The sequence below is a fragment of the Barbus barbus genome, assembly GCF_936440315.1.
Source record: "Barbus barbus genome assembly, chromosome: 23".
Classification (NCBI taxonomy): Eukaryota; Metazoa; Chordata; class Actinopteri; order Cypriniformes; family Cyprinidae; genus Barbus; species Barbus barbus.
The window spans coordinates 3,906,633-3,925,536 of record NC_136751.1 but is presented as its reverse complement, the minus strand read 5'-3'; the positions used below and the strand labels follow the sequence as shown (position 1 = coordinate 3,925,536).

Genomic DNA, 18,904 nt, shown 5'->3' with positions numbered 1-18,904 from the left:
ACACAACATCACCGCTCATGAAGAGGACGCAGAAGCGGCAGAACCAGTTCTGATGACACACATCTGTTTTTAGTGGTTGGAAGCGTAACTTTTAAGAAGAGCTTAATTTCTTTTTATAGATGTTTAATTCAATGCATTTTGCATGAGGTCAACTCTGGAAACTTTTCATCGTTTGTGTGTTCTGACTGGGTAAGTAAACACATTTTTCCAGCTTTCTGTAGTATCTCAAACCTTGAAAGTTTATCTATGTCCTTTAAAAGGTTTTATGGACTAGTTCTCATGACAAAATATTAGCGTTAAATTGGAGGTATATGGAAGATTGTGGATGTTTGACTGGCACATATTGTTTGAATCAGAGTGTTTGTGTGTGTTGGAATGCAAAAGCGCTCTGTGGCCGAGGGGGACAGTAAAAGGGCTAATGACTCGGGAAAAAGGAGTGAATGAGACCCCCTGAAGAGTGTGAAAGCTAGCATTGAGAGGCAAATTGTGTCTTGCTACAATCCTTGGCCTGGAATCTCTGACAAATCAACATGAGGAAGAGCCATAGAAAGGCACTTTCTAGATAAATCCCATTCCTCCCCCATCTAACTGCTTTCTTTACCGCGTTTAGCTATTATCTCAACACTAACAATACAGTCCAATCTGACTCTTCCTTTGATGCTCAGGGCTTTGGTTTAGATAGCCGTCATTGCTGATGAGCTCAGTACTTTCGAAATCTCTTATCTGTTGTAAAATGAATAGACTGAAGCTTTCATCTGTTCCTTTCTCAATAAAACTGCTGGATTTTACCAAGAACAATGCACCTATTAGCACTTTACTGTGTTTTGCACTGTACATATTTGACATTTTATACACTGTTGTATTTTAATGTATGTTCTTACTTGTTTTAATTGGTCAGAGCAACACTTTAGCACTTTGCCCAAGACCAATTTCCTTTTGGAGACAAATAAAGTTTATCCTTATCCTTACCAAAATGACACATTCTCACTTTTATGAACTCAACAGCCTTATACTGATCTCAAATTGTTGTTTCCAAATTCTCCTTCCTGGATTCAGCTCTATTCACATTATTACACTAAAAATTTCATAAGATGTCCATTGAAGATCATAACATAAGGTTTTTATGAGGATGGCATTGATTTACGTGGCGGGTGAAGTAGGACATGCAAATGCACACTATTAAAAACGGCTTCAAAAATGTACCTATTGGTTTCTTATAGCAGAGGTCACTCTATATGCAGCGATGCATTAAATATGCATATCAAATTACAGTTTTCTCAACCCCTATTATCCACAGTCTGTTAATATTTCTAAGTACCTAAATCCTGGTCTGGCTAAATTCCTTGAACTTCAAACCCTTTGTACATTTTAATGTTTCAAGTCCAGTTTTCTAAGAACTGAATTATCATTTAAAACCACACACCATGCTGTGAGAGCTGTGTTTATTTCACGGCTATCAGACTTCTTCCTGTTTAACCAGTTGAGACCGAAATGCTGAAACAAATAAAGTTTTAATAGCATTTTCTCAAGTGACTTTTCTATAGTTTAATTTGACCTCCAGAGGCTAATGATCAAGGTTGCACCAATATTTGCAGAAAAGTTGATGATTATTTTTTTTTATTTGAATTATTTAATTGTTTATTTAATTACCTACCACTTATGGAAACAGTAGCTATATTTTAAATACACTCAACTGAACTGAACGTTGTGTTTTTGGACACAATTACATTAAAATATAGCTTTTTAAAAATATCTGTGATGATGAATTTGACACAATTTAAAATATATCAACTTTAAATGAAATATCGATTAAGACTAATGTCAGGTATTTTACACGTGCTTTTGTTAGTCAACCCATCAAATTAAGTGCAGTATTAATGCAATTATTAAAAATGTACAGTAAAACTTTTAGTTTGACATTATTGCAGTGTGCTTTTTAAAAGTGTGTTAAGAAACAATTTCATTAATATTATAATGAATGCAAGTACAGTTTTTACAATATTTTTGTAAGATTTTAAGTAGCCTACACTACAACAAGAGTATACAGTCAATAAATTAAACACTTGTTTTTCACAGTTTTACAGTAGAAAAGACAACTGTATGTGGTATTTTGGCAGGAACCATGGTTGCTAAATTTCTTGTATAGCCCTTTAAAAAATAAGTTTCTTGCTGTCTTTATAACGGCATTGTTTACATTTAGTGGTGCTTGTTTGTCATTTGCAAGTTTCGGTGACTGTTTGAGTGTAAATGAACTTATTATTATGCTAATGAGCTCCCGTGACGTCACGGCGAGGGTGCGGGAGCGCGCGGGCTGCGGCTGTAGATGAGTTCAGAGCGCGCGAGTGTGAACATCAGCTACTATTACAGCGCGAGACCAAAGGAGATGCGTTACTTCAATACAGCAGCGGCGAGACACAACCGGCTTTAACCCCGACTACATGCACAGACCTCCAGGTAGGTTTCCGCGTGTACGACTGGCTGTTTTTGATTTTATTTCGAGTTTGCACATTTGTAATACGACTGGCTGCTTTTTATTTTATTTCGTGTTTGCACATTTGTCATTTGAATGCATAGGCTACTTCGTTTTTAACTAAAGTATAAATGCTAAATAGCTCAAATAAGATTAAAATATGCATATTATTGCGTTTTTATGTCTGAAATTATATGGTTTTGTCTAAGATTTGTCTTGTAATTGTTGTCTGTAATTGGTGAAATAATATATTTCTGGGTCGCATCCAATTTATAATATATATATATATTTTAACTCTAAAGTAAATTTTGGCATTAGCTGGCACATCTTTTCATTCAGACGGTTTTGATTTACAGTAGCCAGAGGGTACAAGCTTTTGGCTTGTCTGTGCTTGACAAACTAGAGAACTCTTATACACTTAGGGCAAATTAGCAGAGTTTGTACTAAGTTGTTTTCAACATGATTCGGTGTCATAATAATAGCCTGGTGTAGATGTGCCATCATGAGGTGTTTTTCTCCACTGGGGTTATTTATCTGTGTTGGGCAAACACATCAGTGTGTGCTGGCCATCAGGAGAGGAGTGATCCCGGCAGATGCTCTCTGTCCTTGGGGACAAACACCATGGTGACTCCTCTAATGGGCATTCAGAGTTGAAGCATTATGATTTTGTTACACTGGTATTATTCATGCACACTAATAAATCAACAAAAAATGTCATGATATGCCTTTTTTCATGATTCAAGCATGTTGTTGTGGATATATACCAAGGTAATTCTGTTGGAGCATCTCATGGTATTGTCTTTCCATTCCTCTAGTATACTAGCATTGTACATGTTCAGTTACTTTTATATGCAATAACTTATTTTAAATAGCTAACACGTAACACCAAAATCTCAGCAAGTACTAATGCGGTTGTTCAACCAGCGGTACGCAAATGAACTAAAGCCTACATGATATGAACATAACAAGGAAGTTTCCTTATCAACTAGTTTATCAGATGGAGGGATGAATCTGATGAGAAAGAAACTAAATTTGTTCTGGCTTGATAAATCCAGATTTGCTCACTTGCTTGTTAGGTGTAAAAACAGTGATACTTACCCGTGTGAAAAAGAACTGTACTTCTAGATTAAACTACATGTAGACAATATGCTTATGAAATAAAATGCCAAGGTACTTCTTTATAACCTCTTAACACACTTACTTCGCCATTTAAAAAGTGCTTTGTAATTAAAATAAAAAATTTTACCCAAGTACATTTTAAAGCAATCTTTTGTCATGATACACTCAATTTGATATGTTAACTAACATACTAAAGCGTAAATTTGAACTGTTATTTGATGTTACTTTTAACATGTGGGAGGGGAGTGTCTCTATGTAATCACAACATTCATAACCACCCCTAGTAAATATCCTGATCCCTGATGGTTCATTTAGACCTTCATCGTTACTTCAGAGCTACACATAAAATTCAGCAGGAAACACTTCTTGCGAGAAATGATCATCCTCCCCCGGTGTCATTTATAAGGCTTATGAGGTACAGTATTGATCTTGGCAGCGGATGCTCTTTGTGTTGGAAGTAGGATCTATAAAAGCTTTCTTTAGTCCAGCTTTAAACCCGTGAGAGCAAAACATGGGAAACTTCATGCTCTGCAAATGTCAAGATGATTATAATGATAAAGAGCTGAAATATGAGTAAGCTGAAACCCCTTGGTCCAGTTTCAGAAGTCTGCAGAAGCTTCATTTTGTAGACCTATTCCAGTATTAATAACAGTCAGCACCAAAGTCCGTGTAATTTTATTCTTATAATTGATTTAAAAAAAGCAAAACTCACCGGTAATTCGTATGGAATGCCTAGTTTGTGTCCACAGTTTTTAAATCCTGACTAAACTTATTAAATGCATCTCCTTTCAGTCAAAAGCTAGATTTATTTAATGTGTGGGAATTCAGAAACACAAGAATGCAGGCTGAGATCATTATTCTGGCGTTTCTCATTCAGTCCATCTCTCGACAGAGACAGGGATGGCTGGGAAGCCATTCCGAGCCACGTACATCTGGACGAACATCATCAACAACCTTCAGACGCAGGTGGAGGTGAAGAGGAGACGCCACAATCTGAAAATCTACCATGACTGCTTTCTGGGCTCCGAGGCCGTGGACGTGGTTCTGGCTCACATCATTCAGAGCAAGTTCTGTGGAGACGCCGAGGTGCCTCGTTCCAAAGCGGTCCGCCTCTGCCAGGCCCTCATGGAGGCCAGAGTCTTTGAGGCGGTGGACACTAAGGTGTTTGGAAAAGAAAAGAGGCAAGCCAAGTTTGAGGACAGCAGCTGTAGTCTGTACAGGTTTCTAAACAGGCCGACCCCAAGCCCATCCAGCTCAGAGACCATTAAGAGTGGATACGACTCTCTCAGCATACAGAGGAACACGTACAGTCCACCCTACAAAAGGTAGGTCAAGTCACCTTCGTTCAGTGGAACGTATACTGTATAATCAGAAAATACAAGAAACTCAGAGCGGTTGTAGACCTTTTCCTAATGCTTGCTCTCAAAAGCTGTGGCCTGAAAGGAATCAATGTCATTTCAGACATGTAGGACCTTATTTCATCTGTGAAACATAAAAGGAGAAATTTTGAAGACTGTGCTGGCTGCTCTTTTCCATGCAATTACAATGAATGGGGAATGAGGCTTTCAAGCTTCTAAAAGGAGGCAAAAATAAAGTGCTCCATATACAATTCCAAGTGTTCTTTAAAGTTATTTTTAAAATGTAAGTCCCTTTGCGTGAGGAGCAGACCAAAATTTCAAGTCGTTATTCATTGATAATCTTCCTAACTTCTGCGACCAAATCGGATCAGTGAATTAATCATTCAGACTGGTTTTATGAACTTGATCATTCAAATTCTTGATGACTGAAAAGATTTGATGTAGGACCTTATTTTGATTTGATTAAATGATAATAAAGTCAAAAGTTTCAGTGAAGTAACTTGACTGATATATTAACTTGATTCTTGACTTCAGACCACTTGGATTATAATGCACAAATCATGCTGACCAATTTTATGATGATTTTACAGTGGTTTTGCATCCTTTTTGAAGCTTGAAAGCATCAGCTCAAATTCACTGTAATTATTAATTCTTTGTCATACTGAAGAATTATTACGTTGATAATAAAAGAAAGTCTACTTTTAGCGAGTGTGCAGTTATAATTTTTCTATACTGAAGAATTATAACATACGCCCATAACAAATGTTAATTTTTGGGAGAACAAATCCTTAAAGAATATCTTTGAAGCAGTTTGCGAAAATCATTGTCACAGAAAACAAAAGGGAAGGGGAAGTGACATACTGCCAAGTAGGTGACCCATACTCAGAATTCGTGCTCTGCATTTAACCCATCCAACATGCACACACGCAGCAGTGAACACACACACACACACACACACACACACACACACACACACACACACACACACACACACACACACACACACACACACACACACACACACACACACACACAGTGAACACACACCCGGAGCAGTGGGCAGCCATTTATGCTGCGGCGCCCGGGGAGCAGTTGGGGGTTCGGTGCCTTGCTCAAGGGCACCTCAGTCGTGGTATTGAGGGTGGAGAGAGCGCTGGACATTCACTCCCCCCACCTACAATCCCTGCCGGCCCGAGACTCGAACCCGCAACCTTTGGATTACGAGTCCGACTCTCTAACCATTAGGCCATGACTTCCCCTTGAAAATGTGTGGATAACATTGCAGAAAAGTGCATTGTGTTTTCATTTACAGTAGGCCACCTACTAAGATACAAGCACTGGTAAAACCTCGCAAAACTAGTTAATCGTTTACTTGTTATTAGTTGCATAGAGATCTTACGGAATGCTTGGTATTTTCTTGGAACTGTTTTTCCTTTGAGATTTTATACTTTGAAATACCTCAACTCGACTGAGGTTGCTATTAAAAGCCAATCCTCTGTAAATGCCCATGAAATGTCAACATCACAGTGAATCATGGACTAAAAATCCTTATTTGGCGATTCCTACAAGAATGCATGAACCTTGTCATTCATAGATTGGAAACAGTTTCAGACATATGACATATTCATTGCTATTGTCTGATTATTTTCTTCAGCAAAGAAGATTCTGTGTATTCAAACAACTCACCTGTCAAAATGGATAAGTCTCTGGAGGATGTTTTGGGAAATCTGAACATGAACACAACCATCACACCACAGATGATGAATCTGGGGTTATCACAGGAATGTATGTTTTCTTTGCAAATATATGCATGCTTTGTATAATGTCATGAAACACAATTTAAAATGTTTTTTTGACTGACAAAAATTGTCATAAAAGTATTAAAGCTGACGTGCGTCTGTATCAGTGATAGATGAAATATGGCGGCAGCAGACGGTACTAAGGCTCCTACAGCTGATTGAGCTGCCACTTCTGGAGAGCCTGTTGGAGGGCCAAGAGAGCCCTCGCCCGCCCCTCCACAGCATGGACAGCGACCCAGACCTGCTCTACACCAGCAGCTACCTAGACCGTGAGATCCTCAAGGCCTTCAGCGAGGCTCAGTATGCTGATTGTTTCCATATCATGCTCCATCTCTGTTTGTTTAACTCTCTCATTTTTATTCTAGGGTGTTTTAGTGTTGCAATAAATGACAAAACTAGACTTGTACATTTTATGCAAGACATATATATAGAGTATTGAGTTAAAAAAAAAAAAATCCTTCTCCAGAAATACTGAAATAATCTCAGACCTCACATTGACTCGATGGGAAACATAAAGTAAAAAATATGTAATTTATAGCCCCCTAGCGGTTAAAAAATAAAACTGCGCGCGGAAGAGTATTGTGTTGGTTGTGCATCGGCTCTGCTCGTCTGCGCGGATGAATATGTTTTGACGCATGAAATCAGGACATGTTATCAGAGCGGAAGACAAATACATATCAGTTTTGTGGTTTTTACAAACATTTAAACAAACGTAGGCTTGCTTTTTTAATGATTCATGATAATCTTTTTCTCATTCGTTGTAACACGGGGCACTAAGGCAACTTTTAGCCTTGTGAAGTTGAATAAAAAAAACTTGTTCAAAAGTCACGTCACACGTCTCATAAGTTTAAAGAATTAGTCTAGTTTTAAGGTCTGTAAGAGGACAAACTTAGATTACAAGAGAAATTGTTAATATTTTACATTTTTTCCAACCGGCAATGAACAAATGTCATTTCCACCACATCTCAATATACAGCTGTTATTTAAAAATAGAATAACTTATGCCACTCAAGAATTGTGTAAGATAATTTTTGTAACTAGTTTTACCAGTTTTTTCCACAATATACAATAATTATACATTTGTCAATGAGATAAATTAACTGCCCTAAGGACCAAATGCTGAACTGTACACCTGTCACACTCTTAAATTTAATTTTGGTTTGGGTAAGAGCTTATTAGAAAATAAATATAACTTAAATAACTTGAATTTTTATATTAAGTAGAGCATGATCTCATAAATTGTGGATACATTTTGAATGTGTGATGAGAACTTTTTAAATATTTTAATATAATAAAAATGTGTGTGGTGATGGAAATGACAGGGTGGCGGTGGAAATGACGGTGTTGTGGAAATGACAGGGTGGCGGTGGAAATGACGGTGTTGTGGAAATGAAAGGGTGTTGTGGAAATGACAGGGTGGCTGTGGAAATGACAGGGTGGTGGTGAAAATGACAGGGTGTTGTGGAAATGACAGGGTGGCTGTGGAAATGACAGGGTGGCGGTGGAAATGACAGGGTGGTGGTGAAAATGACAGGGTGTTGTGGAAATGACAGGGTGGCTGTGGAAATGGCAGGGTGGCGGTGTAAATGACAGGGTGTTGTGGAAATGACAGGGTGTTGTGGAAATGACAGGGTGTTGTGGAAATGACAGGGTGGTGGTGGAAATGACAGGGTGGTGGTGGAAATGACAGGGTGTTGTGGAAATGACAGGGTGGTGGTGGAAATGACAGGGTGGTTGTGGAAATTACAGGGTGTTGTGGAAATGACAGGGTGTTGTGGAAATGACAGGGTGGCGGTGTAAATGACAGGGTGTTGTGGAAATGACAGGGTGTTGTGGAAATGACAGGGTGTTGTGGAAATGACAGGGTGGTGGTGGAAATGACAGGGTGTTGTGGAAATGACAGGGTGTTGTGGAAATGACAGGGTGGTGGTGGAAATGACAGGGTGGTTGTGGAAATGACAGGGTGGCGGTGTAAATGACAGGATGTTGTGGAAATGACAGGGTGTTGTGGAAATGACAGGGTGTTGTGGAAATGACAGGGTGGTGGTGGAAATGACAGGGTGGTGGTGGAAATGACAGGGTGTTGTGGAAATGACAGGGTGGTGGTGAAAATGACAGGGTGTTGTGGAAATGAAAGGGTGTTGTGGAAATGACAGGGTGGCGGTGGAAATGACGGTGTTGTGGAAATGACAGGGTGTTGTGGAAATGACAGGGTGTTGTGGAAATAACAGGGTGGTGGTGGAAATGGCAGGGTGGTGGTGGAAATGACAGGGTAGTTGTGGAAATGACAGGGTGGTGGTGAAAATGACAGGATGTTGTGGAAATGGCAATGAATTAGTGTGAATGTAGAGAAACAGTAGAGATATTTATTAGAAGAAGTCTTAAATTCATCACACTCATTAAACTCAATTCACAAAGTCATTAAACATATCAATATCAACAGAGGCAGTGTGGTGGAAATGACATTTCTGTAGTTTTTTTATGAAAAAAATGGAAGATAGCTTCATTGATTAGCTTTAAATTAATACTTAGCATTTAATGTATGCAAAATACTCTTATTTAACTTAAAATGTTTAGCTTTTTAAAAACACCCTTTAAGGTATAGCATGTTTGGAAATTACGTTGAATAAATATATTAACTGATCAAGCAATATTTATTGATTTTTCTTCATTTGTTGTTGTTGATAAATTTAAATTCCGTCCATGTCCAACATGTGCTCTGATGTCACTGAACATTTCCATAGAAACCACCTAAACAATCTTTCAGACAAACGTTTTAAAGGGACATTACAGAGTGGTGGAAATGACACCAATGCTGTGCGACAGCTATATTTTGTATAAAAGGTAATATTGATAGTGGTCCCACATTACATACTATAATTTATTTTAATTATTTTACTAGTGCTTAATTCAGGTACATTAATAGTTATCAGATAAGCCATATTTTTAAACTGTATTTTCATTGTTGAAGTTTAAAAGTCTGGGTGTGCGACAAGGAGAAAACAGTGATTTTGACACCTTATAAGGAGGATGAAAAGTATGAAAAAATCAAAATAGAAAGGTAGCAAAAAGTTTTTAAGGTGGTTTTATTGTTAGTTTGACAAAGAAAGAGGAATTTGTCCAAAATGATATGTATTTTAAAAAATATGACCAAAGAACATAAAAGTGCCCGTAGTCTAAGAATCACCCATGTATGCAATTTCCCGCAAAATCCGTCCCAACAGCGCTAAAATGTAAATCATTATAATATATTTATTAAAAGTGTTTGGGTAAAGACGTGGTTTGGAAGATGGCGTTTTTTGGCACTATTTAAATAACATTGTCATTTTTTAACAAAAAAATAAATTAAATGCACAGGAATCTGCACTACATTGTGGCAAGTGCCAGCTGGTCATTATGTAGTTCTTTTTAAACCCAAACCATGGTGTTTTCTCCCACTCATTTTCAAGAAACACCCTTTTTCCACACACTTTCTGATGAATGAAATCTCTTAGAAATCTTACATCTCATTTATTCATTCTGTCCTTGCCTTTTAAGTGTGGTGTATTTTTAAATGGCTCTGCTTTTAATAGATTCTGCGTTATCTTTGCATAATTTCCTTTCCTTTTTCATCTCATTAACAGAGCAGATAGCTGGTTGTCAGCGGCTATGGACTGTCTGGAGTTTCTTCCTGATCAGTTGGTGGTGGAGGTGAGCCGAGGACTGGCCAAGTGTGCGGAGGAGACGTCTCAGTACAAACAGCTCCTCTACGGAGTCCTCGTTCAGCACTACGGGCAGTCTGACCACCCGCCGCTGCTCAGCAATCACGTCTTTGACATACACTCAGGCGTCTCTGAGCTGCTTGGTGAGAGATCAGTTCGCTATATGATAGCTAGACTGGACTTTTACGTATATGAAATGAAACTTGGCTTAGTAGTGGCCCCTGTGAAGATGAATTATACTTTAGCATACTCCTTATTACGTAATAATTTACATTAAAAGAATATACTTGCATGAACTGAATGTAATGATTTTAGACACTTAGTTGCAATAACTAAATGCAACTAATTTATATTAAATCCAATTAGCAGTTTGTAGAATTTAAGAGTGCCTTTTTGAACCAAGTCAGACTTAATCTAATAATTCCCTCAAATATAAAAATTTGCTGAAAATTTACTCAGGCCATACAAGATATAAATGAATTTGGAGAAATTTATTATTACATCATTTGCTCACAAATGATCCTCTGCAGTGAATGGGTGCCGTCAGAATGAGAGTCCAAACAACTGATAAACTAATAACATTACAATAATCTACAAGTAATCCACACCACTCCAGTCCATCAATTAACATCTTCTAAAGTGAAAGCTGCCTGTTTATAAGAAACAAATCCATCAAGGTGTTTTAACTTTAAATCATTGCTTTTGGCAAAAATATGAGTCCTTTATTCATAATATTATGCATATATCAAGCACTGTTGCAAACCAAAACAGTTCTAAAGAAATATAAAGGAGGTGATCTTTGAAATGTTTGTGCTACAAATCTAGTTGCTGAAAACCAATAGCATTATCTTAGAGACCACTTAACAACTAGTGCTGGGTGGTTTTACCAAAAATCTATATTGCGTTTTTTTTTTAAGGATTCTGATGGTTTCACGGTTTTTCCCTGACTGTGCCTTATATGAATAAAATTGCATGAAACCACTGCATTTTAATCACGATCCAAATAAACATGCTACATGTGACCCTGGACCACAAAACCAGTCATAAGGGTCAATTTCTTAAAATTTAGATTTATGTATCATCTGAAAGCTGAATAAATAAGCGTTGATGTATGGTTTGTTATGATAGGACAATATTTGGCTGAGATACAACTATTTGAAAATCTGGAATCTGAGGGTGCAAAAAAAATCTAAATATTGAGAAAATCGCCTTTAAAGTTGTCGAAAATGAAGTTCTTAGCAATGCATATTACTAATCAAAAATTAAGTTTTGATATATTTACAGTAGGAAATTTACAAAATATCTTCATGGAACACGATCTTTACTTAATATCCTAATGATTTTTGGCATAAAAGAAAAATCGATCATTTTGACTCATACAATGTATTGTTGGCTATTGCTACAAACATACCTCAGCGACTTAAGACTGGTTTTGTGCTCCAGGGTCACATATAATACGAGCAGTTTTTGATACTAATTAGATTGAATAAGTTCAAAATTTACAGCAAAAACAGAATCGTCTGACCTTAGCTTTGTGAAATTATACGGCATAAAATCTGCACGAAACAAAAAAAGCAGATGGGCGTGAGAACGCAAATCGTCAGCAGGTGGCGCTTATGGAACAGCAGTGATACGGCATTTCCTTTATTACCGCTGTAAACATTAATATGCCTTATATGGCGGTAAGACAAAAAGAAAATACCATCTAAACTTTTCTAAAGACAGTCAGTTCATATAACCTCCCACCCCCCAATTCAATTATTTTCTCCTCTTTGTGTTCATCTTCAGTGTCTCCGGCTTCTGTTAACAGCCATTTGCAGGTTGTTTATTTGCCCCCTTAAGGAATTTGTTGTGTGTTATTAATGGTACTATAACCATTAGTCAGAAGTATTTAAAATGTAATGAGTTAGTGTAACTATTTCAATTACTTTATTAAAGTAATGTAACTGATTACATTTGATTACTTTTCTGACAAATGTTTTCAACTGTTAATCATTTTGAAACATTTTAAGCAGGCAGGGTTAACCTTACAGTAGTACTCAACACTCATTACTGTCAGACTTTCAAAATCTTTCCTCTCTTAAGATTATAACAATTTAATTTTAAAGCACAGCCACCACAAAATCAGACTTTAGCACAGATATAGATCATTCTGAGGTTAAATATACTGATTTAAAATCATATCTAGATATAGTTTAATAGCTATGATTAATAGCTTTGCAGCTCTGACAGGCAACACTGATATCTAACAAAAAAGTGAAGTTTTAAAAATAAAAAATGCACACAAACCTAAATATGAAATGAAACAGTTATCAAATAAGCATGTGTCCTACTCTGTGTCCTAAACTTTTGAAACATTGGTGGCTCATATTTTAAAGCAGTCAATGCAATTTGGGAAGGAAATCAGTCATATCTGTAATGTATGTGTGAAAATATTTAGATGCATTTTCATAAGTGGCTGGAATTTAATTACACATTTTTTTGCAGTAACTGTAACAGATTACAGTTGCATTTAATGTGTAATTAACTACAGTATGAATCTTGTTGAAAATCTGTCATAAATCCCTTCATCATACTCTTCTGCGTGTGTGCAGTGAATGGGAAGCAGGAGCAGGCGCTGGAGTCTCTGCAGCTGTGTCTGAAGCTGCAGGATTCACGCAGTAGAGAGGAGCTCCGCAGGTTACTGCGCTTTATGGCCCTCGCCGCCGGCCCTCAGGAGATCAAACTACACAAAGAGGTACGAATAATCTGAGGTCTAGTGGAGACTGAGAAGTGTGTGTTTTTATGCTCACGTAACTCAATTATTTGTAAAAACAAGTAATGGATGATATGAAGTGCTGGTGTATTTTTAGTGTTTGGAGATGTGAAAACAATCATTTCAAAAATATGGAATAATTGGAACTGGAACTGATGCAGATCCTCCAGTATGTTTGCTGCTAAATCAGACCAGTGCACAGTACGACAGTGTTTACATCACACAAAAGTGCCATTGTTAAAAACAGCAACTAAAGTGAGCTTTGCAGTTGCCATGCTTGTGAAAAGACTTGATTTAAACAACAGCCTCTTTTCTGCTTTTGCCTGAAATTCATTTGTTACACCTACAGAAATGCCATTCCTACATCCCTACAGAAACTTGACAAGCTGTTTGTTTGTTTTGTTCTGTAGATAGAGAACAGAATGGCAGTGAAGAGGGCGTTCTCCAATGCTATTGTGTATGGGACCAAACTAGCCAAAGGGAAGGTTGATCTTCTGGTTCTTTTCATGATGGACAACCACCATGACCTCTTCAAGGTGAGTCAGCAGCTCAGACTGGCCTCTAAAAACACTATTTGCACAGTTCTGTTAATGACATACAATTAGATATATACTGGTTTGGGGTCTGTAAGAAATGCTGCTTTAGATTCATTAAAGAATCCTGAAAAAAAGTATGGATTCCACAAACATTAAGCAGCAAAAACCGTTTTCAGTGTTGGTAATAATAAGCAAATCAACATATTAGAATGATTTCTGAAGGATCGTGTGATGCTGAAGACTGGAGTAATGATGCTGAAAATTCAGCTTTGATCACAGGAAAAAAATTACATTTGAAAATGTATTCAAATAGAAAACAGGTATTTTAAATTGTAATAATATTTCAAAATATTACTGTTTTTACTGTATTGCAGTAAAAGATGGCCCAACGTTTTGAATGATTGTTTATATCAGCATATATAACAATTGTAATAGTTCAAATGAGACATTCATCTGCCTTGTCAATAATTCAGGTTATCGTTCTCTCATAAAATTGTGTTTCTGTGCCTGACAGCATTTGTAATCATTTGTTTTTGCTCTAGATTCCCGTCACATTGCACAAACTTGTAAGTGATAAACTAGCCAGTATCATCAAAGGAACAGATCCTGATCTCATCACAGGTAAATCTACAAATGAGAACATTTATGTTAATTACTTTTTTTTTTTTTTTTGCTTAATTTATTGAATTTTTGAAGTTGTTTGCACCATGCTCTTCCGTTGCTTGATCTTTCGTTTAGGTGCGGTAATCCATTAAATCGCGTATTATACAAAACCACGATCCGCACTCACATGAAACAGTCTTTTCGTTTTATTCTACATTTGTCACCAATAGGACAAGGACACAAACGTTTCGGCTCAAAGGCCTTCTTCAATACACTGTCCTTGTCCTATTGGTGATAAATGTAGAATAAAACGAAAAGAAAAGACTGTTTCATGTGAGTGCGGATCATGGTTTCATTGAATTTTTACAATAATATAATGAACAATAATGAAAATACAAGAGAATAGTGAAAAATATTGTTCCCACTCCACCTCAAATTGAGCGCTGTATCATTACAAGACACGCCCCTTACTGCTGATTGGCTACAAGTGTGTTTTGGTACTCGGTCCGATGCTGTGGTCAAAAATCACTAACAGATGCAACTTTTAATTTGAATAATGTATTAGTAATGTTGAAACTGAGATTAATAGATGTGTTCGAAGTATCTTTCATTGTTAGTTCATGTTAACAAAGGAGAAGATTATTGTAAAGCATCACCGCAGTCTTATCATAGCAGATGTTTTTCAGCCATATTTGTAAATAAAACACTGCTAATAATGTATGAGCCTAGATTTGCTAAAAGAATACAATCTTCCCTTTCTTAGGAGCAACGTACTGTCGCCGTCTGACTGGAAAAGATTACCTGGAAACAGTTCAGAAAACTACCAGAGAAGAGCTGTGGACGTTACTGAAAACTATTCACGAGAACCCAAAGCTGTCTCTGAAAGAGAAGCGCCGTCTGCTCGGACAGTTCTACAAAGGACATCCGGAAATATTCGTGCAATATTTTGGCGACAGAATATCCAATGTTTATATTTAAAGATCTTCAGTTCATTTTATATTGTATAATATGTAAAAAGTATTTATGTTTATACTGCTTTTATGTCTGTATTGATGGAGAATGAGATTTGTTGGACAATTAACACATTTTTTCTATTCTTTATCAAAATTATGACATTATATTACCACTTACTACCCGGAAAACAATGTTCTCAGAACACAACTCAATCCTACATATAAATTCAAATACTTTCAAAGAAATACGTCTTTAAAAGAAATACATTTAAAGACATACAACCCTAATATGCCAACAGAAATGATTGGTACTTCCAATTAATTTCTCTCATTTTAATATTTTTTAACATAAACTGTCAAATATAAACTTGAAAATACATGTGCTCAGTATAATTAAGGCCAGTAAGTCCTACGTTTCCTGTTACAGGTGAATCTTTTCTTTGTTGTTATGTAACAGGGATGTCGTTCAGAATGGGAAGCGCTGATGGGAACAATACATGTCTGCAGCCTGCTGCACAAATTAAACGTAGTATCGACAAAAGAACAGAGTTGAAAAATCCTGTTTTCGGTGTGATTCTTCCAGCATGTGATGTTGTCAGTGTCTAACACTCTCTAGCTTCTCAGTGACAGAACAGAGTACAGTGACAGCAGCAAACATCACAAGCTGCTAATGGTTAAGCATCAGACTGATGATGGTGGATTATAAAAGACAAAACACAAGACAACACATCTGCATGTGTTCAGAATATAAAGGCAGGAAATAGGTGCGATCATAATTACAGACAGATGCTGAGGGCTGTATTGTGAAGCTTCGTCTTCCTAGTGCATATCATCAATTTATATTCAATGAGGGCACAGATAAGAATGCCCTCTTAACACAACGACTGTTAAAAAGCTCATTTAAACTTGTAGCAAGAAAACTACGGTTTCAATTATATTTGATATATTAAATGTAAAAAGTTAGGCATAAAATGTACAGCAGTCACTAAGAAATTTACAGCCAAACTGAACCAGCAAATACATATTTGATGTGGCCTTTTAAAAAGTAATGTCAGTGAACATGAGTTTTGTGCTGACTGGAGGTGACCAAGCAACTAATGTCAGTTTTCAGTGTGAAAACTTAAGATTTTCTTAAAAAGCTGATGACGCACATAAACCAGGATGAAGATGAGGGAGCTGACTTTGAGAGAAAAGCAAGCAAATTGGATGCTAAAAGAAAAGAGGAAGTGCTACAGCAAAAACAAAGGGCATGGAGAAATCAAGAGTTTGGAAACCACCAGCAACCAACAACGACCTGATCGGCTGAGAAAACAACATTAGTTGATGACAGACAAATCATAAAAGCTGTGAAAATGACGTGTCTGTAAAATCACCAACAACTTCCAGAAAGCTGGGGTGATGCTCTGACAATCTACTGTCCTCAGGAGACTTTGACACAGAATTACAGATGCTACACAGCAAGATGCAAACCTCTGACCGGCACCAACAATAGAAAGGCATGATTAGAGTTTGCAAAAAAGCACAAAGGTGAGCCAGAAGAGTTTTGTAACTGTGTTTATGGACCGATGAGACAAAGATGAACCTTTATCTAAGTGATGGGAAAGCAAAAATGTGGAGAAAAAAGGAACTGCAAATGATCCCAAGCATACAGCCTCATCTGTAAAGCATGGTGGAGGTGGTGTCATGGCATGGGCATGCATGTCTGCCTCAGAAACAGGCCCTCTCAACTTTACTGATGACTTAATGTATGATGACAGTAGCAGAATGAATTTGGAAGGTGTTCTACCTCTGTTAGAGGCTGTGTACAATTTATGATAGACATTTGCATTTACCCATATTATATTTTTGTGATACTTTAATGTTCTGTATAAGTTTATTTTTGCCTGCCGTTATTTTGTAAGTTCTTGTGAGGACTCTTATTTTGACGGGTTTCCGCGAGTCACGCACATTAGCTAAGAAAGCAGCAAACTCGTGACGCAGCAAGCCTTGACATGTCTGTGACACATTTAAATGAATCCTCCTCCTTCTAAACCCTGCCGAAAGCATTGGCTGTAAGTTCATTTAAATCATTAATCTGTCCAGTTTATATTGCAGAAGAGTATGTTCCGTTTAAAGGTGATGTGATATAATCAAAGATGTTTGTGATTGCCCTGCATTGAGAATGCTCATAACTTGCTTCTGAGTTAGCGTTTTTATAAATAAACCGTAGATTTGAGTTTTAAACAACTACATTCTCGGCTGAAATACACGCGTCCAGTGTTTCCATAGCACATAAACGGCTGATTTTATTTGCCAAATTCTATACATATGCTCTCTGTGGCAGTCATTAGGCTTGTGTGAGATGCGCCTTGCCTCGCCTGGCGGCTGCGGTGAGGGGAGGAGTGAAAAAAGTGCAGGCAAGCCGGACACTTCCTGAATCTCGTTGTGTCGTTGGACTGCAAACGTCAGCAATGGAAGAGATCGCGTTCGCGTTCTTTATCGCACTTTGTGGATGCCTTTAATAATCAAAGCCATAATGAGAAATGAGGAGCACACAGATGCTGCACTAAATTTACTCTGTTATCCCTAATTATGGGTTAAACATTTCAGAGTGGGATATGGCACAGCTGATTAACCTAATTATGCGTATCCTACTTAAGGGACAGTTTACCACCCCCCAAAAAAAATCTTTGGGTGAACTATCCCTTTTTTACATGAAACATTCCATATAAATATAAATATATTACACAATTGTTTGTCACCTTAATGTAAATTTGAATTTCATGTTTAATGATTAGGAAAAGTGTGTACAGCAATTAGCATGCATGTGGCAAGAGGTTTCAATAAGCGCCACCTGCTGGCGATAGCTGTAAATGTAAGCACAGTAAAAGCTGTCGATTACAAAAGATATTGTCTTCCGAAGACGGATATTGATTGCAATGGTCTGTTTCTTAAATGTGCATTGATTGGTTACCTCCACTGTAACTGATTTCCTCACACAAATGTTAATGATTTGATGCTAACTTAAGTTTGATCACGGTTAAAGCTAGAATGTCCACTAATGTGTTTATTTACAAAAAGGCATGAGTGAAGAAAAATGAAGCAATTTGATCTTTTATCAAATTTTTCATGAAACTGCGATTTAAATATTACTTCTATAGGCTATACAAAAAAGAAAAGAAAAAAAAGACATATGACATGTTAAATGGTGGTAGCCTAGTTTATGAATGGTACACCCCCTTAAACTCACATGAATAGACTGACCCAAGTCTTCAGCAGCCAATGACACCGACGCGTTCAAACTGATTTTTCACGCGTCAACAACACGTTAAATACGCGTATTTCACGCGTAAACAACACGTATTTCACGCGTATTTCAATACAACACGTATTTCACACGTTGATTTTTCACGCGTAAACAATAGTATTTCACGTGTTGTTGACGCGTTAAAATTCACGTGTTTTTGGCCCCAACGGCCTTCCATAAAAATGTTCACGCGTCCAACTACGCGAGAATAGCGCGATTTATTCGCGCAAGTCGCGTCCGGTGTGAACGCACCATTGTGCTGTTCTTTTTATTTGGTAAAACATGTATGTGTTGAAACGGCTAATAATAAAATGTGACATTCTG

At 37.2% G+C, this 18,904-nt stretch overlaps 1 protein-coding gene across 2 annotated transcripts; it reads left to right on the top strand.

Moving 5' to 3' along the window:
* On the top strand, window positions 1–16,530 carry LOC306842906 (DEP domain-containing protein 7). 2 transcript variants are annotated; one of them, XM_079374082.1, is made up of 9 exons: window positions 1–189; window positions 4,482–4,914; window positions 6,602–6,732; window positions 6,854–7,046; window positions 10,370–10,590; window positions 13,042–13,184; window positions 13,613–13,738; window positions 14,281–14,359; window positions 15,105–16,530. In XM_079374082.1, the coding sequence occupies exons 2-9, from the start codon at window positions 4,490–4,492 to the stop codon at window positions 15,317–15,319; spliced, it is 1,533 nt and encodes a 510-aa protein (XP_079230208.1). In that variant the 5' UTR covers window positions 1–189; window positions 4,482–4,489; the 3' UTR covers window positions 15,320–16,530. The 2 variants fall into 2 exon arrangements, with proteins under 2 accessions (XP_079230208.1, XP_079230207.1); XM_079374081.1 differs by lacking the exon at window positions 1–189 and adding an exon at window positions 2,326–2,454.
* The last annotated feature ends 2,374 nt before the right edge of the window (window positions 16,531–18,904 follow it).